The 24,032-nt window shown below is 44.0% G+C and overlaps 1 protein-coding gene across 4 annotated transcripts in view; it reads right to left on the reverse strand.

The window, feature by feature from the left end:
• KCTD1 (potassium channel tetramerization domain containing 1) overlaps positions 1 to 24,032 on the reverse strand; it is a 140,966-nt gene that overhangs the window by 29,719 nt on the left and 87,215 nt on the right. For all 4 annotated transcript variants that reach the window (XM_034762804.1, XM_034762806.1, XM_034762807.1 and 1 more), the window contains exon 2: positions 23,498 to 23,676. In XM_034762804.1, coding sequence (XP_034618695.1) covers positions 23,498 to 23,676 — 179 coding nt within the window. The remainder of the gene's footprint in view (positions 1 to 23,497; positions 23,677 to 24,032) is intronic.

Here is a 24,032-nt window from a genome sequence, read left to right on the forward strand (position 1 = left end):
CCCTGTTCCTTGTCCCCTAAATGCCCCCTCCCAAGCCCCCCCCCAACTGCCCCCCAGGACCCTACCCCCTACCTGTACCCTGACTGCCCAAAACTTTCTCCACTCCCCCCAAAAAGCCCCCCCCCCCCCGTTTCTTGACTGCCACCTCCAGAACCTTCCTGCCCCCTGGCCCCCTTACCCTGCTGCTCAGAACAGGGTGTTGGGCTCTGTGCGAGCCGGACACGTGGCTGAGCTCCCCAGCACAACAAAACCCGGTCCCTGGCCCGGACTGGGCTGCAGGGGAGAGCTGCCCTTGTATCAGCACAAAGTGCTCTCGCTCCCGTTTTGCTACGCTGCATGGCAGAAACCGCTCCCAGTTGCAAAAGGGGAGGGCTGCACTTTGTGCTGATACACTTGCTCAGAATGCAGGGCGGATCCGGCTCCTCTACAGCTGCTCCGGAGTCCAGCCCGGGACTTTCCTGCAGCCCTCCCAGCCGCTCGGTCTGCTCTGCCGGGGGAGGGGGGAAATCCCGGACATTGTGAGTGCTTTACAAATCCCCCCCGGACGCTATTTTTAGTACAAAAAAGAGGACATGTCCGGGTAAATCCGGACGAATGGTAACCCTAACTCTACTAGAGTGTAAACTCTTTGGGGGCAGGAACTATTTCTATGTAACAGTATCTAAGAAGGGGGGAGGGAGAGAGAAGGGGGAGATATTACCTATACACAAGTAAGCAATAGCAGTTTAAGAGTTGATCTACACTGTATATGTACTGCTTTAGTTATCTTAGTTTTTACCCATTACAACGAAATTTACATGCTCCCTAGCAAGGGCACAGCTATGCTGGCATGAAGTTGCTTAGATCTGACTAAGTTATGCCTGTATGCAGGGTAACTCTGACTGAGTTGGTCCTAGGATATTAGAGGGAGAAGGTGGGTGAGGCAATATTGTCTACTGGCCCAACTTCTGTTTGAGAGAGAGAGGGGTTTTTGAGCCACACAGAGCTCCTCCTCAGGTCTGGGAAAGGTACTGCCAGCATCACATAGTTATGGCGCTGTAAGTACAAGCTCTGTGTGGCTCGAAAACTTCTCTTTCTCACCACCAGAAGTTGGTCTAATAAAAGGTATTACCTCAGCCACCTTATCTAACTTATTCCTGTAAATGTACTGAAATATGCTATACTGATAAAGCAGTACAACCTCTAGTGTGAATGCAGTTAACTACTTCAGTTTTAAAAAAAAAGTCACACCCCTAACCAAAATATTTAAGTCAGTACAAAACCTGTGTAGACAAGGCCAAAAAGTTTCCAGACACAGGAAATTCCATGTCATAGAGCAGTTACAAGTAGTAAGTAACAACTAATGCATGCGGTAGAAGTGTTAGTCACACCTGCATCCTGCTTATCGGGGAGGTGATAAATATAATTCTAAAAAGCATATAGGTAAGTGTTTCAGTTGACAAAACATACACAAAACGATAGTTTTACTGTTGATTAGGTTACTTGCTGTCATATGTATAATCCCTACAGCAGTAGCTTTCCCTATTGAACTAAGAAGGTAGTTGGGGGGGGGGGGGGAGAAGGTGAAGACGGAAGAAAGTTATTTAAAATAGGAAAGAAATGAAGATACAAATTATGAAAGCAATAACATGATTCACAGAGAAGTTACTGGACAATAGTGAGTGGCTGGGTGAGCTGATATCATTAAGGGCTTGTATGCAGGGAGTTTTATTCAGGAAAACTGTTCCACATTTACTCTAGAATAAGAGCATCCACAGATGGCGTTAGAGTACTTTATTCCAAATCAACTTTATCCACTTTGAAGCAGATTAACTCAGAATCAGGCACTCTGATTCCAGAATAAGGGTATCCACATAGTTAATCCAGAACAGTTAATCCATTTTAAAAATTTACTCGCTACCTTATTCCAGATTAATGTTAATGTGCAGACAAGCCCTAAATCTACTGGTCACTCACTAGCTTTCCAGAAAATGCCACATATCAAGTCACTGATTATTACCCTAAAATATGTTTAAAATTTAGGTAGCTCACATAACTTTCAGTAGCTGGAAAATAAGTGTAGTGAAGTATGCATATTAATTACAATACAACATTGTATTTTGATGGATATCAGCATCTGGAATAAAGAGAATGGATTTACCTGATAGAAAATGTTAATTTAAATACAAAACAAACACAAGCTAGTGGCATTACTAGCTAAGAATCAGTAACATCCCTAAATCTATGCATCCTCTTGCCCTGCGGATCTTGTCCTCAAGCCTAAGAACTGATTTTTTATGCTCTTTCGTAAATCAGCTTTAGCAGAGGCAATTATATAAAAGATTGCCAATATGAAGGAATATGAGACAAGCCCATTATATTAGTCCCATATTTTATAAGTGTGTGCACTCATTTTTGTGTATGACATATAGAGACAAACTGGGGACGTGAAAGTGCATCATATGATCATACAGGATAAACCTTACAGGACAATTGTAATCAGTTAAGCAGATAGCTCCATTATAGCCTATGGAGTATGTGAATTTACACTAGCCAAGGATATTGTCCTATATGTCTGCTGTTTTCTTATTGGCTGGAAACCTGGCTTCTCCTTGTAACAGCAATCCCTCTGCTGTCTTCTCTGGGCAAAAAGCTGCCTCTTAAACACCTGCCACTATCACTTGGCAGGAGCATCTCCAGAGGCATGCTATAGAAACATTGCCTCCATAAAAAAAACCAGACGCTATCAGTCCTGGTTAGGATGAGTAGGAGATAACAGCACATCGGCTTGGGTCCTGCCAAGAAAACAATTTCTTGAACCTAGACCATTTCCACTCACAATCCCTAAACAGGACAGAGAAGTTGTTCCACAATATGAGGTGAAAGTGAAAACAGACTGATGTTGTAGTGCTAGGAACCCAGGATATGCACCGAGAAGTCTTTGCATCTCTCACAATTGACCACAGTGCCAATGTGGACTTCACTGCTGTTCTGCAGTGTGGTAATGCTACATCAATTTATCATCTTGCTTTAGCCTAGCTTGTGATTGCCCAATTCAAGGTTTCACTTTGAAGACAAACTCTCACACTTGGCTCCTGCATCCTGATCTTTTTTTAAACCCTACCCAATCTCTGTGGGCGTGGTTTGGCCTGGTCTAAGAGTACCAAGAAAGACCAATGATTAAAGTGAAAAAAAATTCAGTCAAAAGTTTCATAAGATGGCTTGACTGGAGGGAGCAAAAGAAATGGGTGCAGCATTACTGGCTAGAAGTATCTACCATAGGCATGCGCAGCACATTTCATTAGGGTGTGCACCCAGGGAATTTTTTTTTTTTTTAAAGGCAAACATCATAAAGGTTGGGGTGTGGGAGAGGGTGCTATGTGAAGGAAGGGGCTCAGGGCAAGGGGAGTGGGGTGTATGAGGGGGCTCAGGGAAGGGAGTTGGAGTGCAGGAGGGGTGTGGGGTGCAGCAGGGGGCTCAGGGCAAGGGGCTGGGGTTCAGGAGGGGTGCAGTGTGCAGGAAGGGGCTCAGGGCAAGGGATTGGGACAGAGGAGGGGTGCAGAGTGCAGGATGGGGCTCACGGCAGGGGATTGGGGTGGAGGGTGTGGCAGGGGGCTCAGGACAGAGAGTTGGGGTGCAGGAGAGGTGTGGCAGGGGGCTCAGGATAGGGAGTTGGGGTGCAAGCAGGGGACTCAGGTCAGGGAGGTGGGGTGAGAGGTGCAGGCAGGGGCCTCAGGACAGGGAGTTGGGGTGTAGGAGACACTCCCTGCCTGCCAGTGCCCCATGCCGCGCCGCTCACCACGTCCCCGCGCAGCCCCGGGGGAGGGGAGAGGCGGCACAGGGCTCTGCATGCTGCCCTTGCCACGCCTCCAGGTACCTCCCCTGAAGCTCCTATTGGCCGCAGTTCCCCGTTCCTGGCCAATGGGAGCTTCGGGAGGCAGTACATGGAGCAACCCCCTGGCCCCAGAGACATGGTGCCCTGATGGCTGCTTCTGAAAGCAGCGCGGGGCCTGTGGCACCACGGGGGGCAAATCCCACAGGCCGGATCCAAAGCCCTGAGGGGCCAGATCCGGATCCAGCCCATGGGCATTAGGGTGTGCCTGGGCCCACCCGGCACACCCCATGCGCACGCCTATGGTACCTACATAAATTACCTTTCTGCCTGCCTTTTCATGGATTAAAGAGGCAAATCCATTCTCTCTCTCTCTCTCATTAGTTTTCAAACGTATTTCTATTGACAGACATTTCTTAAGAGACTCTCTTGTGGACCACCCAACCTCATAATACTGTTCCTACATCTTTCCCTGTCCCTATGACAGTGTTTCATTAATACAGACAAATAATATTAGGACTATAAGAAGACAAGATGAAAATAAATGTCCGCTGATGTGGTCATGAATGTGCCTCCATTTCACATTCACGCTGTTTATATCACCACCCTAATGGTATTGATTTTGTTTCTTAGCACTAGATTTCCTTTGCCTGCCTATAGTCCCCACTGCTCCTTTCACTCTAGGTCTCATGCCAGTTTTGTTCTGGCCTGAATTTCTTTGCTACCTCTCCAATTTTGGTGTCATACAGTTTTTCGTGACTTTTGCATTTACTTGGAGGAAATATCTTTCTTTGTTGGCTGTTAAGGAGCCAATCAGAGTGCAGAGAGGTGCTCTATTTCTGTCTTCCACATTCGGAGTTTAATTTTTTAAGCAAAACAAAACCTTAAAAAAAGGTTCTGGACTGAGCTCAGCCAATAGAAGAACCACCGCTTGAAGACAGACCTAATGCAACAGAAGGAGTTCTGAGGACGACCAGCAGGATTTTGAACATAATGTGAGAACAACTGCCCTATTTCACTTCTACAAAACAGAAGTGTGTTATGAGCATTGGATTTTTGTGTGGTACCAAACATCAGTGTTTTCCATGAGTTTCCGGATCCCTTATATTTGTCACACTTTCAGTGTTGAACTAGTACACATAGGAAAGGATGAATTGCCTCTGGGATTGAGCTTAGGTTTTTAATAGAAATAAAACTAAAGTGACTCAGGTGGGGTAGTGCGGCTGAGGTAGTATTTAGGCCAGCTGTTCTATTTTCAATCCAATGCTTTTTGCCTTATAGTGGCACCAACCAGGCAGCAACTTTCAATAACGGCCCGTTTAACTTTCACTTTAAACAAACAGAAGAGAGGAACATGAAACACACCTGATTTAGGCTTTTGTTTCTATTTTTAAAAGTAAAAAGTAAACATTTACCTGAACCCAGGCCTCTTCAGCTCTTAGAAAGCAGCAGCCATTCAGTTATGGAAAGCTATTCCATTAATCCAAAGAGAAAGTCAAAAGTGATTACCGTTTTGTTGCTGTTAGGTTTAGTCATCAGGCTACTAACTGGCTGGCTATTAGCTAGAGGCTTGTATGAAAGATGAGCCCCGCCCGAGGCCCACCTTTGTGAGACCCGCTACTGGGATTTGGAAGAATATGAAGATTCTTATCAGGTTTATACCTGCACTACTCCTCCTTTCATATCACCTTCTAATCAGTAGGTGTCCAATAAATTTAAAATTCTCTGTATTCTTCTCTTTGGCTGCTGGAAAGCAGCAGCACTCTCTCCATTCCCTTCCACTTCCTGGGTGCTGAGGTGGGGGAGTTTGGAAAAGGTGTAGATAGGCATCTCTGCTACTTTAGCCCTCCTCCAACTTACCAGCTCCTGTGACCAGAGTCATCTCCACTTCTCCAATATTGCATCCTTCTCACCACTGAATAGGTCTAATTCCTGCCTCAGAGCTTTCCTCAGCAGCAATACAGTTTCAAAGTAGTAGTAAAAATTGACAAGATTTTTTTGGGGAAAAAATCTCTGAGCAGCAAGATTATGAATTGGTACTATGTATGACAATGAAGTCACTGGGCCAAGGAAACAGTTAGCCAGGTGGTTAAGGAACTCATGTAGGATGTGGGACACCTAAGTCTCTGCTCCAATGACTAATTATTTATATACAGTGGAACATCTTGAACATGAGACCCACATCAAAATATCCCATACCAGGTGGACAGAGTGCTCTCCTGTAATATGGGAGTCCCAAATTCAAATCCCTTCTCCACATCAGGCAGAGAGGAGAATTTAAACTTAGATCTCCCACATTCCAGTGCCCTCACAACTGGACAAAAATGTATAAGGAGGGTATTACCACTTGGGGGAGGGGCAGACACCATACAGTATTTTTTGGCAAATAAACTACTTGTCAAAATTTTTTTTGCTTAGCTCTACTCAGAAGTTACCATAACTATATCATCTCACCCCCACCACCAGTGGTGAATTAGGATTCTGAATCATGTCAGTGCAGATGTAGCCTAAAATTCCATGTCAGAAGTGTATCTCCAATTGCATCTGGAAACCTCTAGTGAGAAGAGAGGCTGAATACCATTTGATGAATATTTGAAAGGCTCTATCATTCATGTTGAAGAGACTATAAAACACTTAACTAGTCTAAGACACTTGAGGGTGTGTGTTATTGGGTAATACCTAATTAGATTTGTTGACAGCATTCTGCCTTTGGAATCATCATGACCAACAATGCACCCCAGTGTGCAGAAAGCAAAACAGACAAAAAAAAACACCCACAAAAAAAAGAAAAGAAAAATGAAGATCTTTTCATGCCAATATCTCTGATTAAAAAAAACAACAAGAAAAAAACAAGAATAGACATATTGATTTTTAGGACAGAATAGTTTTCAAAACTTTCCTTATTATTTAGGTTGTAGCATTGCTAACAACAGCCAGGAAATTCATCGGAGAGGCCGAAATCATGATCCTGTACCTAACTCCATAAAACTTTGCCAGCAAGAGCTAAAAATGCAGTGACAGTCAGTTTCCTTTTTTCTTCCTCTGCTTTATCTTTTATCTATCGTTACCAATTTAATCTTGTAAGGATGCATATGATACAAATATGAAGGAAAGCAAACAAGGTGTTCTGATCCAACGCAACATATGTGTTGTTATAAATACTTAACTATATTTTTCATACTGAAAAGAAATGATTGTAATACTTCCGAAACAATTGCTTTACATTTCAAACATGTAAAAGGTAATATGGTTAATGACAAGAAGAGAAGCTTTCCAGTTCTCAATTACCTGCTTTCGTTGAGTTTGCCCTACTCACTGTGGCACTATATTTAAGCATATTGCAGTATTTTCTCTGAATTTCACCCTCAAATACCACCTAATTCCTTCTGCAATGTATCGTCAAGAGGATGATGTTTTGATGAAGTATCACACATGGGGCCCTCAAGATAATGAATTCAATGGAATACGCTTAAAAGATCATTTTTCTCTTTTGTATTGACTGCTCAGACTGCTCCAAGACAGGAAGGGTTTTCATTTTTTATGTAAGCTGTAAGGCCCCCAGGGTCTTCCAAAGGGTTTAAAAGAAATCAATTTTCAGATGGGTAGAAGGGGCCTAGGAAAGCCTAATGAGCCTGGGCAGCAGTTTTGGAACTCATTCAGCTTGAATCCCAAACAAGTTCAGGCAAGCTGAAACCTTCCTTTCAGCCAAGTAGCTCTCCAGCATGGAGAGCGTCTCAGCTCTCAGTATTTGGTACTGTTTAGAACAATGGTTCTCAAACTTTTTTTTTCCCCCGTGGACCACCTGCAAATTGCTGAGGCTCTTGGCGGACCACTTAATAATCTTTCCAAATGTTGTTTGTACCGTTAGCTGACTATTGCATACATGGCCGGTGCAAGGATATTTTGCGTCCTAGGTGAAACTTCCACCTTGTACCCCCCACTCCGATGTTCAGCCCCCACCTTCCTACAGCCAAGTTCCCCCCAGGGGCCCAGATGTTCACAAAGTGCAGGGGGCATGAGGGGGCTGCAAAGAGGGGGTCGTATGGGGGCTCTTCCAGGGGGTGAAGGTGGCAGAGGGGGGGGTGCATGGGATTGTTGCAAGGGGTGGAAGTGGCTAAGAGGTGGGGCGGGAGGGAGTGGCACAAGGGAGGAGGGGACAGAAGGGTGTTGTTTCCAAGGGGCTGGCAGGCGGGGATGTGTCTGTGCCCAGGGTTGTTGCAGGGGGGTGAAGGTGGAATGGAGGGGTTGGCACAAGGGAGGAGTGGGCAGAAGGGAGATGGCAGGTGGACAGGGGGTCCCAAGGTTGATGCAGGGGTGAAGGTGACCGTGGCTGGCTGCGGGGGGTGGGGCGTTGCTGAGTGGAGGTTGCCCAGAGGCAAAAGTGGCAGGACAGAGTGGGCTGTTGGGGCGGGGGGTGCACAGGGGAGAAGGTAGCTGGTCGGTAGGTGTTGGAGGGGGTGGCGCTGGCTGGAGGAGGGGTGCCCGGGTTGCTCCCACAGACACCATTCCCTAGGCCAGGGACTGGACCTGCCACCCCCCCGCGCAGCTCCTTGCGGCCCAGCTACCTTTCAGGCGGAGTAGACACCCAGCTTCTCCGCCCGAAGAGCGGAGCACAGCTGCGCCTTCTTCTCCGCTTCCACCGGGGCTCTCAGCGGCAGCGCAGGCAGCCGGCTGCCCCGCACCCGCGCCTGCTGCTGCCGCTGCTGAGAGCCCAACTTAGCTGCGCCCTCTTCCCCGCGCCACGGGCCAGAAGGCACAGCTGCTAGCACTAGACCTTCCCCTTCCCCACTCTGCTGCCGGCTGCTCCCCTGCGGGGAGGGACTGGCCGCGCTGAGGGCAGCCCCTCTGGAGCCAGGAGGTGGGGAGCAGCGGCAGCCTTGTGCTCTGCTGTTAAAAAAAAAAAAAAAAAAAAAAAAAAAGTTTGGGGCACCGCTTTTTTGGCACCCCCAACCACTTGGCGCCCTAGGCGGCCGCCTAGTGGTTGCACCAGCCCTGACTTTATAGCGCTTTATATTTATATAACATTTTTGTTTTACAAATAAAAGCACATAACTCATATTTTTATATCAGTAGTCTTACTTTTCTAATGCAATGGATGTGCCCTCTCTCCCTCGCCGCAGCAGCACCCGAACTGGGGGCTGGGAAGGAGCGGGCATCTCTCCCGGTCTCCCCAGCCGCGGCAGCCCCCGAGCTTGGGGGATGGGGGGAGGAGTGGGGTCTCTCCCTCTCTCACCCGCGGTGGCAGCCCCTGAGCTCTGGCTGGGAAGGAGATGGGTCTCTCCCCCGCCACAGCAGCCCAGAGCTAGAGCTGGAAAGAAGGGGTGTCTCTCCCCAGCAGCCGCAGCCCTGGAGCTGGAGAAAGTTGCCTCTTTCTCTGGCTGCCACAGCCCTGCGTGCCCCAAATTCCCCCCTCTTCTCACCCCACTCCCCCCTCCTACCTAGCCCTTATTCCCCCAAGGCCACCACCTCACCTTACATGTGCATCTTCTCCAGGGTCCAGGCATTTAATCAGTGGAGCCACACCTGCATGGCTCCAGTAGAGCCACACCTGCGTGGCTCCACTAATTAGGCCTTCATTCTCCTGTGTACAGCCGCCCTGGTGCACACCTTAGAGTGAACTATCCGCGGACCAACGGAATGGAGCTCGCGGACCACAGTTTGAGAACCTCTGGTTTAGAATTTGTGGTTAGCTTTTGTGTAGTGCTATAAATTATAGTATGTATTTGGGAAACACAATAAGAGAAGTTGCACAAAAATACAAATAATCACCACTGCTAATGAAAATAAACAGCAGTGTAGTTACTAAGCAAGCTAGCATTTGGCACTTATGTAGCAGCAGGAAACTATTATCCTGTGACAATGTTCTAGTCCACTGAAGTTGTAGCAAAATTATATTCAGGCAGCCCAGAAAAACAAGTTCATTGTCTGGCAGAAAAATATTTCCAATTCAACACACACACACACACACACACACACACTTTTAAAATGACAGCATAGTAAACACTTTGGGAATTTGGGGAGTATATAGTCCATTGTATGTTCCGAAGTGACACTTTTATGGGAAATGTGTTCTAGCATTCTATGTTACAATAAAGAGTCCATGGGCATATTCTGAGGCAAACAATGCAAAGAGTTTGGGAGCGAGGGCTTGTGGCATGCTGAGTGCCTGCAATCTCCCTTGAGGTTAGTGGGAGCACAGTGCAGAATTGGTCCCTTAATCACTAATTTTGGTTTGTGTGTGTTTAACATGTTGTAGCTTCCTATCTGCAACAATTCTCAACAGAGGAGAACTTCCAGTCCACTTGAATATGGACTAATGGAGAATAAATAATGTTTTAATGAAAAGAAATGGCATTTTCATAGGTCATTTCAAGAGCAATAATGTATTGCATTCTGACTTGCACTGTAACTCTAACACACTAACAAGCTCCATTGTGCTCTAGTAAATACACACCTAAGGTGGGTTTGCAGCCAAGTGCCTTTATATGTTAATAGACCAATAAAATATGCTCTGTCACATTTAATACCATTATGCTTAACTGTTTAGATATTCAAAAAATCCTATCCTTTCACTATAAAAAAAATAGTGAATAGCAGCCATTCTAGCATCTTCTGCAGGGACAGTACAAGCTAAGGAGGGTTAGCTCAGGTAAGTACTTAGATGGAAACTCACTGCTTTAAAAATCTTCCAGGTTTGTTACCTATCTGATGCCTCTTGTCTTGTACTTAGACTCTTTGTCTTCTTGTTCTGTTTGTACAGCACCTAGCACAATGAGGTCCTGGTCCATGATTAGGGTTCCTAGGCAGTACAGTACTACAGATGATAATAATGAGATTAAACAAGCAAAGAGATGATACTGTGTATGGCCTTCAAGGAGAGGCAATAGGCTGAATTTGATGCAACAAACTACAAAACTTTTTACAGGCTTCTTCAGGCGGGGATCAATGTGGTCAGAGTTGCAGAAGAGGAAGATGAATTTTGCAGTAGTATATTGGACAGGCTTCATTGAAGAGAACTGCATTACAGTAACACAAGTTTCTTAGATTTCTAGTTCCTTGGAACAGACACCATCACTCTTGAGTGCTTAGAAAACCTCTAGCACATAGTGCCCACTATGATAAATGAACAGTAATGGGGAGTTTATAGAGGCAGTGGTCACAGTCATTACAACAAGAAATGGTCACTGCTGGTTTTATCAATATGGATGGGCAAGGAAAGAGGTGGATCATGTTGATGTTACAGAGAAAGAAAGAGAACATTGCCTGGGTATGAAGGGAGAAGGACAGAGTGAAAAAGGTCATTGGGAGATGAGAATAGTAGAGCTGTCAAAATGGAGATGGAAGAGGGAGTAGGGAAAGAGATGAGAAGTGAGGTTTGGATAAACTGGGCTGAATTAATATCTTGTGTTTAAGGTATGTTTGTACCTGATAAGTTTGGCCAATTGAATTTGAGATAGTGGTGGGACATCCAGTAAGAAGTGTCAGAGAGAGATGGAGATGTGTGGCTAGACTGGGATGGAAGCTGGGGACAAGAAGAGCGGTAGATATGGAAGCCATCAGCAAGAGGACGTAGCTGAAATTATGGAAGCAGAGTGTTGATGGATAAAAGGGTAAGATGGAGAAGAGATGACCAACGTCGGACCACTGAATGACAACAGGGAAAAGGAGGGGGGAAAACAAGTTATCACCAGAAATGGCCCTGAAGGAGAAGTCAAGCAGAAGACCTAGGAGTACACAGCTGAATAACCCCGGGGATTGGGGACAGGGGAAGAACAACTGATAATATTGTAGGCAGCTAACCAACAAAGTACAACATGAACAGATATGGTTCTTTGATTCTGCTAGGAAGGAGTCACTAGTGACCTTGATAAGGGTGGTTTTTGGAACAGAGAAGTAAAAATCCAGATGAGAAAGGGATCAAGACACAAGCTGAAGTAAATCCGGACAGCAGAAATAGGCAGCTGGTGGGGATCAGAAAAAAGATTTTTTCCAGGATGGAGGATAACAGTATGGATGTAAACTATGGAGAGATGCCAGAAAAGAGCGAGAGAGAGACCCATAGAAGAGCGGGAGAAGAGGACGACACTTGGCAGCAAGGGATGGAGCTGAGTGGGCAGACAAAGCAGTTGGAGATGGACAAGGAAAGGAAACCTCAGAGTTGGACATTGGGGTGAAGGAGGACAGGGTACAACCTAGGGATAAGGGAGTATGAAGCTAAGACTCTACCTCATTTAAGAGAATAGCAAAACAGTAAAGTCAAGGGCACTTGCATGCTACAGGAATAGACAACATTCCATTGGCTAGTACCCATGCATTAGAAAGTGTGGTTACCATAAGTCCCTGAGCAATCTTCCCACCCCACTTACCCTCTCTTTAAAAGAGTTCTGCAAAAGGAGTCCCATGAAATAGGAAACATAAATGGATGCTAAGGCAGCAGGAAAGCTGATTACTGCCAGAAAGACATTCCAGAACTTGGCATCTATAGCCTGAAGCTCCAAACACACCTCATGATTGGCTGGTGGTGTTGACTCCAAAAGGTGGAAGCAGTGTGTGTTTAGATCTGCAATTATATACGTAACATATGCCAATTTGCTTACCAACTACACTGCAATTTAGAAAAGACCAATATAACATAAGCCAGTTATGTGGAAGTAAGATCATATGCTAGGACAAATATACAGAATTTCATGAATACAGAGATTGAATAGCATATGGAGCGTGGTGTCGCAATACAAAGTATTTAACCTTGAGATCACTTAAAATACTACTTAGCAGCTATCTGATGACTCTTCAGTGTCTTATGTGACATCATCAGTCCAGTTCCTAGTGGACCTTCATCACATTTCCTTTCTCTGATTTAAAAAGGGCCACAGATCCAACCCTCCCTTGTTTTGAGTATTTTGTTGGGCAATAGGGTAAAAAGTCTTATTTGGTTCATTCAAATGGGTTCATAAAGTTGTACTGTGCAGTAGGAATGAACAGTTTGTTGCTGTGAGAAAATAATGAAGAAGATTTGAACTATGCGGGATTAAAGTATTTAGTATAATCATCATAATTCAGCATTCTGATGCTTCCCTTTTATAACTATGTATTACTGACAATACCAGGTGTATAGGAGGTTGAAAGTATTTTAGATCCAAAATGACAAAGAGGAAGGTATGTTTTGCACATTATAATCCTATTGCTTAAAAAAAAGCATAGGTTTTTTTTAAAGCTGCATGTTTGCACTCCACAAGTTTGACAAGAGTCATCAATTGCTCCCTTCTAAATACAGTATTTGCACTTACACACTGCTTGCTTTTAATCATCATCTCAAAGCACTTTACAAGGTGGGATTTTCATTATCTTACATAAAAAGAAAGACTCCATAGTTACATAACATGTCTTGGGTCACAGAGCAGGTCAGCGACAGACTCAACAAATAAATGAGATCTGATTCTTCGCCAGCTTCTAACCTTTAAGTCATGCTCCCTTCTAAGCTGAAGAACCAGCCAGGGGCCACATAAAATAAAAGCTAAATAACTAGATGAGCAAATCTGGTTCAGATACACAACCTGAAACTTTGCCAAAAATTTGAATGAAATCAAAAACGTAGAAAGTTCAAAAAAGTTTGAGGAGTCTTCTGCCTTCAACAGTCATAGTAGAAAATGCTGAAAAACTATAACCTAGACCATTGCCATGATATTACATGACCTGCTGAAGTCCAACACTACTGGAAATCTCATGAGAAAGTTTGATCTTTTCAGAACCAGAAACGCTTGTGGTTTGCCAATCACTAAATGTAAGACGACTCCTCAAGTCCTTAGCAATTAAATTGTTATTGTGATTTAAAAGAATCTACAGACTAGACACATGAATGTTCCCATTCTGCAGAGGATCACCAAAAAGTTTCATAAATAAAAAAACAGGTAGATATAGACTTCTGTTGAGGTTAATTCTGAAATTCAACCGAAGAGGAGAACGCGGACCAAGCTTAAAAAAAAAAAAAATTCCACGTTCACATTGCAGGAAAATGAAATTGGATGTTGACTGAAAACAGTAGTTAACATAAACTAAGTTAATTTTTCCTCTCTTTGCTGGCATCTCTTTAAAAATAAAGATTGACATTAGCTAGCAATATCTCATCTTCACCTGAGAGAGAGAGCGAGCGAGCGTGAACAAGAACAGTTACCTACCCCATAGCAACTGGGGTTAGAGATGTGTTGTCCACACAGACTCTACTCTTGGTATGCATGAGCTCCGTACACAAGTTATTTTGGTCAGTGGTGTCTGTTGGGACTGCACCTGCCTCATAGATGTCCTCATACCTCCTCCAACTGAAGGCATAAAGGATGTAGCAGACCCAACCCTTCCTTAGTTCCTTCACCAATACAGAACTTCAGAGCAGGAGGAATCCATAGGCCTTGTCTTCACTACCGGAGGGTCCGGTGGCAGGCAATCGATGTTCTGGGATTGATTTATCGCGTCTGGTTAAGACGCGATAAATCGATCCCGGAAGTGCTCGCAGTCGGCGCCGGTACTCCAGCTCACCGAGAGGAGTACGCAGCATCGACGGGGGAGCCTTCCTGCCGCGTCTGGACCGTGGTAAGTTCAGACTAAGGTACTTCGAATTCAGCTATGTAATTTGCGTACCTTAGTCCGAAGTGGGGGCTTAGTGGGGACCAGGCCATAGTAGTGGGGAAGAAGAGTGGTTAATGGAATCTATGTGGACAGCATATCTCAAAGAACCACAGATGTAAGGTAAGCAACCATTCTTCTTCAAAGTAACTGCTCACATGGATTCCACCCTTGGTGACTAACAAGCAGTTATTCATCTGCCTGGAGATGAGTACTTGGAGCCCTATTTAAACAATGAATGCAGGACAATCCTATGAAATGGATACCTGATTTGGAAGCTTCTACCGAACAGTAGTGCTGGTAAGTGTGTAAACTGAGCTTCACATAGCTGCACTAGAGAATTCAGAAATAGGGACATTCTTCAACGGGCAGCAGAGGCTGCTTGCACTCTAGTAAAGAGAGCTCTAACACGGCTAAATGGATTTAACCAGCTAACTCAGAATGTGCTCTTCTACAGTTGAAGATCTACTTTGATAATGTGTGTTAAGAAACAGGTTGCCCCATAATGATCAGCAAAGCCCACAGACAGTCTGGACACATCCCTGATTAACTCCGTCTCTCAGGCAGTGCTCTTGCTACATAAAGTATGTGATGTTTAGCATCGTCTGGGGTTGAATGACGCTTGGGAAAGAAAACTGGGAGATGAATAGATAGGTTCATATGGAATTTTCAAAACTCTGGACAGAAAACTTGGGGTCCCTTATGAAACACTGTATAAGGAGGACCTGCCGTGAGAGACTGAATCTCCCCTACCTTTTTGGCTGATGTCATGGCTACTAAAAAGGTAGTATTCATCGAGAAATGGTACAGGGAACAGGTTAAGGGCACAGAGGGAGGTGGGACTCATCAATCTTGTGAGTATTATTTTGAGATCCCAAGAGGAAGATCTCCCCTGAACTGGGGGGAAAACATGACTAAGGCCCTTAAGGAATATTGCCACTGTAGGATGGGAAAATACTGCGTTGCCTTGGATAAGACGGCAGTGTGCAGATATTGCTGATAGCTGAACCCTTATGGAACCAACAGAAAGTGCAAATTGTTTCAGAGCTAGGAAATAGTCCAACAGTACTGAAATTGGTGATGTCCAGGGAGACAGCTGGTGCTAAGGTACCCAAATAGAAAACTTCTTCCATTTAGCTTTAAGTCAAATCAGGCTGAGGGTATCCTGTTTTGGAGCAGAAAGTTTTTGAACCTCAGCTGAAGAGATTCTTCAATGGATGTCAACCAGCCAATGTCCAGGCTGTCAGATATAAGGAAGCTGGGACGAGGTGCAGGATCTGACAGTTTTTCTAAGAGACTGATGCAATGGCGGACTGTGTTGAAAGATTCATCATCAGATCTGAATACCAGAACTTCTTGGCCCATGCTGGGATTATCAATCCTTTATCTTGCCTCGGTTTCCTCAGAAACCTTTGTATCCTGGAGATTGGCGGAAAGGTAGAGATCAATCCCAGTGTCCAGCAGGTGAGAAAGGTATCCAGCAGGGATCCTGGGCTTGCCTCCCCCTGAACACAAAGCCTCACACTTCTTGTTTTGTTCTATGGCAAACAGGTCTATTTCTGGAAGGCCTAACTTCTGAAAAAGTTTTGTAGGATTGCATCTTTGACAGCCCACTTATGGTGGTCCAAGAACTGCCTGCGTATTTGATCTACCCAGGGTGCTCTGAAGGCTGGGAAAATACAGAGAGCCACCAATGTGATTTGGACGTGAATGCACCAATTCCAGCACCACATGGCCTCCTGATAGATCCTTTCCACCCTTTTTCGCTCTTGCCTGTAGGAATAATGCTAGCAGTCATGCTGTCTATCACTACTTGTATTGTGAATACCTAGAGATTGGCAAATGGCTAGAGATACAGGATATTTATGGGAGGCAAACTTCCTGAGGGGACCATAGGCCTTGATTTTCAAATCATCTAGATGCGTCCCCGATGCCTGAATAAAAGCATCCATCACAAGAGTCTTGGTAAGTACAGGTTCAGAGAAAAGTACTCTGTTGCACACTGGAAGAGGATCTTTCCACCACACTAATGCGAGGACTTCTTGTGGGTCTGTGACCACTGTGTCTGTGCAGCGTCTGCTGGGTAGATACATTGATTTCAACCACTTCTGTATGGAGCTTGGTGAAGTCTTGCAAACTGCAACACACAGGTGCACGAGCCCATGTGTCCCAGAAGTCGGAGGCATGCTCTCATCAATGTTTTTGTGTGAGCTTGAAACTGGTTGATGGAGTTTACTATTGTCTGACATTTTTCCTGTCGAAGGTAAGCACTTGCTGATCTGGAGTTTAAACCTACTCCTATGAAGTCTATACTTGGAGTTGGAGTCAATATAGATTTTTTTCTTTGTTGACTTTGGGGCTCAGCAAAGCAAAGAATTTTAGAGTTACCAGAATCAAATTGTTCACCTGTTGGGGTGATTTTCCTCAGGTTAGTAAATTGTCAAGGTACTGATAGACCTGAATTCCTTGTAGTCTTGGATGAGCTGCCATGATTGCCAAGTAGTTGGTGGATAACCTTGCTGTGGAAAAACCCAAAAGGCGGGGATCCTGTTCTGGTAGCATAAGGTTTCTAACAGGCATCTGAAGTATTTCCTGAGGGCTAGACAGATTGATGTAAGGAAACAGGTATCTTGTAGGTTGAGAGCCATAAACCAGTCTAGAGGATCTAACAAGAAAATTGTGGAGGCTGGAGTCACCTCTGAACTTGAAATGTTGGATAAACATGTTGAGACAGTGAAGGTCCAAGATGGGCCATCAATTCGCTTTCTTCTTCTTTAGGATCAGAAAGTAATGGGACTAAAAATCCCTGCCCTGAAATCTAAGGGCACCTGCTCCGCTGCTCCCAGCTGTAGAAGGGAGTCCACTTTTTGTTTTAACGCTCTTGTGAGAAAGGTCGCTAAAAAGGGACAGGAGGAAAGGGATGAGAAGGGACTGGAACTGGATAACATACCCTTTATCTGCAATCTCCAGGACCCCACAGCCTGAAGCAATCCCAGTCCAAGCTCCCCTAAAATAAGAAGCAGTTGCCAAAGGGTAAGCAGTTAGAATCATCACAGGATTTCCCCCCCGCCCCCATTCTATCAGGCTCTCAACATTAGCATCTAATCTGCTGCTGCTAGGAGCCCTAGACTGTGGGGCAGAAGAGGGCCACATATGGTGGAATCTGTGTCTTCCTCAGCGGCTCTAGGCTCCTCTCTAGCTGATAATATTGGGCAAAGGTGCACTGTCTGAAGGATAACTGGCTGGCATGTTTGCTTCCTCCTTGAGGCTGGAACATAAAGGCCTAAAGAGTGTAGAGTTGCCCTTGATTCTTAAGGAACAAAGGACCTGATCCTTTCCAAAGTTAAAGTTTGTTACCTTCAAATGGGGGGAAGGAGGTCCGTCTCAATTGTGAGGATCTCCCTGGGGGACTCCCAAGTCTGAAGCCATGATGACCACCTCATTGTTACTGTTGAGGCCATAGTGATTGCAGCCCTGTCAGACACATCCAGCATAACCTGCAAGACAGTGCAGGCAGACAGCTGATCTTTGCCATAATAGTCTTAATCTCTTCCTGGTGTTTGGGAGCTTGTCTTTAAACAGACAACTTATCCCAATTTAAATAGTCACATCTGGAGAGGAGAGTCTGGTGATTCACTACCTGTAGCTGGATGCCAGCTGATGAGTATACCTTCCATCCAAAAAGAGTTCCAATTTCTTCAGGCCCGTCTTTTTTCGTGTGGGTTTTTGAGGTCCCTGTTGTTTTGACCTCCCCTGAATAGCAACCACTACAAGACAACCAAGTGTGGAATGTGAGCAAAAATATTCAAATCCCTGGCAAAGAACCTGGTACCTCCTTGTCAGCTCATTTCAGAATGGCTGGAATGGATGATTGTGCGTGTCATACGTTTTTCACTGGCGTCAAGAGTCGCTCATTTATGGGCATGGTGTGGAAGCATGTAGAATCTCCAAGAGTTTGATGTCATTTCTCCTTAACTACCTCCAGGGGTATACCCGGGGTCTCTGCCATGTGCCTTATCAGATCCTGGAACACCTTGAATTCATTCACTGAGGCAGATGTGGTCACTGCCTCATCTGGGAAAGGAGGAGGAGATTACAGAAGGGATAGTTTTTCCTTCTCCTTGCAACTGACGCTTTTCCTCACTTTCCTTCTCCTTCCTGTCCAGTATCTGAGGCTGTACCAGCTGCTTTTTTGAAATAGTTAACTCTCTCTTTGGGAAGGGTGATCTAGTCTTGGAGACAGTGGATAGTGCAGGTTTTCTGGAGTACTGCTGTGCCATAGGCATCCCATAGGGCCTTAGATAGTAAGGATATGAATATTGAAGTGAAGGACACCTGGAGGGTAGCAGGAGGGCTATAAGTGCTATATCTTTTCCCGATACCTCTCATTGAATCTCTTCCCAACTCTTACTATGCTACCCAGGAAGGGGTGGGAGACTAGTCCCAACTATGTCCAGTGGAGGAGGAGAAAAGGTGTATTCTTCCTCCCCCACCACAAGCTATATTGGGAGGATCTTGTGCCCATATGCAGAAGTCACTACTGGAGATAGGATGCCTCTTTAACTTGATATACAGATGACTTATGTGGGGGGGGGAGGAAAAGAGAGAAAAAAAAGAAGCTAGTGGTTTTGATACCACCACCCTCAACGAGAGATGACTGATACTGGGCCCACAGTAAGTCAGTCACTCTGTGCTATGTATGGTTTAGATACCAAGATAACTGGTGCTGAGATACTAGGTACCACAAGACATTGTAGCAAGTGCCAAGTATTGAAGCACTCTGTCAATGCTCCTGGTACCAATTCACTCTGCGCTGGGGTCTGTATCAAGAGAAGCACAGTCCATCAATTTAATGGGTACTGTATGTGCTCTCCTTGCAGTTGGTATGGAGGCACTGGCTGGTGCCTTTGCAGGCTTCTGGCCCTTAGAAGATTGTACCTGAGACAAATCATGTCTGATGACTCTCGTGTCTCAATTGCTAGGTGCCAGAGATGGTGACCTGTGCCTTGGCTCATCCCTGGAGCAATGCTCCTTTCTGCCCCTGTCAGAGGATGAAATACCAAGATAGTGGCAGATGAACGGGGCCTTTGAGGAGATGGGGCTACTCAGGCTGGAATCTGGACTCTCTGGAGCAATACGGGTCTGTGCAAAAAAACAAAACCAAGTTGTGGCAGCAAGTCTCAGAGCTCGGGTCAACTGAGTAGGCTCATGCTATGGGGCTAAAAATAGCAGCGTAGGTAGGGTGTTTCCACTTGAGCTGGAGCCCGGAATCTGAGGCCCACCCTCCTTTGTTTGGTTTCAGAGCCCAGGCTCCAGCCTAAGCAGGAACATCTACACTGCTATTTTTTGTCCTGTAGCACAAACCCCATGAGCCTGACTCAGTTGACCCAGGCTTTGAGACTCATTGATGTGTTTTTTATTTTGTTTTGTTTGCAATGTAGATGTACCCTAAGGGAGTGACTATATGATTAAGGCCTGGCTGTAGCCTCTCTCTCGACGTTCAAGGAAGCTTGCATTGATCGGTCAAGGAGGAACAACTTCACATGAGTGTGAAGTTCACTTCACCCTGGGTCCGAGTGAGTTTTGAGAAGAATGACATGCCAACATTGCTATTGAATGTGTCTCTCGTCTAGGCAGAGTAGGAGCATCAGTAGCCATCAGGCACAGAAGCATATCACAAGGGACAGGTACTGAATCTTGGAGATTTAGCTTCTGCCCTGTTGCTAGCACACGTCTATAGGGCGAAAGTAGGATCTATACTAATTGAAGCTTATTTAAAAAGTAATTAATAAGTATTTAGCCAATAGGCTATTAACTAAACAACTAATTAAATAAAATAACTAGTTAGGATTCTAGCCAACTAAGCAAGACTAACTGTGCAAAGAAAGGATGGACACTGCACAGCTTCCATCTCATAGCTATAGGCAATAAGAAGGAACCAAAGGATGGTTGGGCTTTATGCCCTTAGGTGGAGGGGCTGGGGGAGAAGGACGTATGAGGGTACTGTAGGTCCAAGCATGGCCACAGGCACTGCTGGCCAAAAAAATCCTATCTTGCGCGCATGTAAGCCCAGAGTGGAATCCACATGGACAATCACTCAGAGAAGATCTCAGTTGAACCATGTCAGTCTCATGGTTCATTTTGGGGAGAGGTGAAACTGGTACCATGTGCCTCCAACGAGAAACACAGGGCATTTAATAAATAAGCTCCACATTTTTACAAGAATCATGCCTTCTTTCTGTTCTCTACATTAGCCAAAGTAGAGATCAACAGTAACACTGGTTCAAGTTCTGGAATTTTGCCACAAAAAACTGCTAATCCAAGGGACCAGTTATATATGTAAAGTTGAATGTCAGGTTCTTGTCAACTGCTGGGGCTAGAATTTAATGTAGTGTATCACTGGAAAGTTTATATTCCCAACTCGCCAATAAAATATAAAAATAAATGAGTGTGCTGGAAGACATCACGATTACCATCTTATCACCTCACAGCCCTTGACCTGACTTCCAAACTGGTTTAGTAATTGCTCTTTTGAGGCTGCCAATGCTAAAAATTGTGTTTTAAACTTTCTAGAAGTGGCTGTGAATCCTCACTATCAAGTAGTTTAATCTGTGTAACTCACTCATCTACTAGTTCAAGAGACATGGACTACTGAAACAACAACAAAACATCGCAGACTTGACAAGAAACAAGACAGCTGTTACCTGGGGGTTGTGAGGTGTTTTTTTTGTTTTTGTTTTAAGTCAGTATTTTTGTTATTACATTTTAAATTTATTAAGTTCCTGATTCTAACATAGGCAGCTGCCATTTCCACTTTCATAAAGTATTACAATGGCATATTGAACTGAGAGGAGAAAAGATTAAACTGAAATTCTGTCCCACCATATGATTTTTTATTTTCTTCACTTAAATTCGCTGGACCAGCATATTGCCTCTAACTTGGAAACAGTAGCTACATATATTAGCAGAAATGGCTTCTCAAATTTCCTAGAAGAGGAAAACAAGAGGAGTACAAATATTTCTTTAAAGCTTCCATGACTTTATCAATAGCCTGATCCTGAGACATGCTGAATTGTCCCAACTCCATTTCATATGGTTGTTCTGTACTTCCCTAAGAGAGGTTCCCAACAGGGCTAGAACCAGTTTTGCAGACCACTACAAATGCTTTCTGGGTTAAACTTTTCTACACACTGTTCTTGGACCAGGAGAAAACTTTTCAGTTCTTGTTGGATGAATCACACCTCTCATATTGCTTTTGCCCCTTCACGATGCCTCCGTCTCCCCCTCCTCATACACACAAGAGGCAGTGCTCCTTGTTCTGAAAATAAATGCCCCATCAGGTAGGCTAAACTTTTTATCTTCTGTTTTTCTTTCTTTCCATAAGCATTCTCTTCTCTCTCTCTCTCGGTGCCTTTAGTATTATAATACTATTGTCACACTTACTAAGACTATACGCTATATTGTATTAGCAGAGGGAGAAAAAAAAAAGTGTCATTGCAGTGAATTGTATGCTCAGAACAGAACCCTATGCTTACAAATGGACTGTATAGGTTATAAAAAAGGGAAGTACAGCTACAGAACCTGAAGATTTTTTTAACCAAAAACAGATAAAAGCAAAGAGCTTAAACTGCTAAATTAACTGCATAATTGTTCCAAGGATTCTTATTATTATTGAACTAGATGAAAAGTAGGTGTGAAGTGTGACACTTTAGAGCAGTCATGTGACAGGACTGTGATCAGGAAATATGGTAATTTGCAATGTAGAGGGAACTCTCTCAAAGCAGCAGTAGTAAATTGACTTGTGCAGTGAATGCACATTTACAGAACTTGTGAAATGCCCCAATTATACCTGTGATTTAAACAGGAGGGATATGATGCCACCAAGAAGAAATACTATAGCAGAGGATGCTTGAATAGCCCAGCTGTGATGTTCTGTATAGAACTGGTCAAAAAAAATTTAGTCAATGATTTACTGACAAAAAAATGCCCTTTTGCAAAAATTTTCGGTTTTACTGCCGAATTTTCATTTTCTCTGACTCTCCAGTTCCTGGAGCTTGAGGCTCAGGTGCACTGAACAGCCAGAGTTTTTTGGTTCTACCAAAGCTGATTTTTTCTTGAAATCCCTTCCTGTGACAAAATTCATGTTTTTGATGTTTCATCCCAGTTCAGGACAAAAATGTTGCCAAAACTGAAATGTTTTGTGGAAAGGAATTCCCATTTCTTGGCCAGCTTTAATTATGAACATCACTTTTGTGTGTAGCTCCTTTTTTCTGACTTTGGGGTGCAACTTTTTATTTCTTTATCTGTTAGAGTGAGGAATTCAAATCTTGCCCATGTAAAGCTCACCAAGGGTATGTTCAGTGCTCTTAGGAAAAGGAAAAAGAAAAAAAAAGAAGAATAGACCCCACCCCACCCACCCCAGCTCTGTGATGGACCTTTACTCCATTGACATCACATAATTTGTCTGTGGATGTGAAAATTTCCTAGCACTAATTAATACTCATGATCTACAGGGATCCCCAACTCATTAGAGTATAATTGGGGATATAAGAGCAGATTTAGGATTCCACAGATAATTGCAATTGTTTTAAAAATACAAATGATCTAATAAGGTTTTAAGTTAGTGCTATTAGACATAGGTTACAATCTTAACTGTATTTTAAAACTGTGTTGTCTGGGATTACATGTTGACAGTGTGGGAAAGTAAATGTTGCTCAAAATTTTGTTTTCAATTGTATGTAAATTTGTAACCATGTCATTAGATTTTTCATATATGAAGTCAGAGAAAATTAGTGCATATTCATGAACTTTATGCAAGGGTTAAGAACATCTGCCTTGGTGCCAACTTTATTATAGGTCATAAACAAAGGGATTTGTCAAGATGTGTCTTTAGTCTGAGGTGTACAGGAGGAGAGGAAGAAAGATCAACCTGCCACCTCCTACCTACTCAGAAACACTAAGCTCATTTTAAAGCAAAGGACAAATGTAACATTTTGAGAATAGAGTCCCATAATGTCTAAGCACAAAACTGAATCAATGAAATACATGCAATGCAATCTTTACAATTACCTGGAGTCAGGGTATTTAGTAAGCGTGGCCAAGCTGCTGGTGTACATGTGCCCACCCACATCAATATGAACTGGTGCGTTGGATTTTGTGAGCTGTGCTGGAGTGGGGATGCCTTGATTGTTCAACGGAGATGCAGGGGATCTAGTGATCAGAGGTCTTGACATATTTGGCCGATTGTCCTGTAAAGAGAAAGACACGAGTCAGGAATTTCCTTAAGGCTGCCCGGCTGCCCCAAAGACACAGATGCCCACTGAACAGTGAAGAGACACCTATCACTAATCTCATCTTCAGCCTGCAACTTTAATTTTATTACGTCAGAGACTGGTATTAGTTTTTTCTTTAAAAATATTAGTTCAACTTTTAAACTTAAATATAGTTGTGCTGAATAAAGTGGAATAAAGTATAATTATAAAACCCTCAAAAAGAGAGACATGAAACTATTAGTGTTGAATAAAAAAGTTGTTTCTGAATACTATTCATTATAAAACTATTCCATATAAAATAGGAATACTCACTTATTTAAGAGCTATACTGA

This window comes from Trachemys scripta, chromosome 2 (assembly GCF_013100865.1).
Source record: "Trachemys scripta elegans isolate TJP31775 chromosome 2, CAS_Tse_1.0, whole genome shotgun sequence".
Classification (NCBI taxonomy): domain Eukaryota; kingdom Metazoa; phylum Chordata; order Testudines; family Emydidae; genus Trachemys; species Trachemys scripta.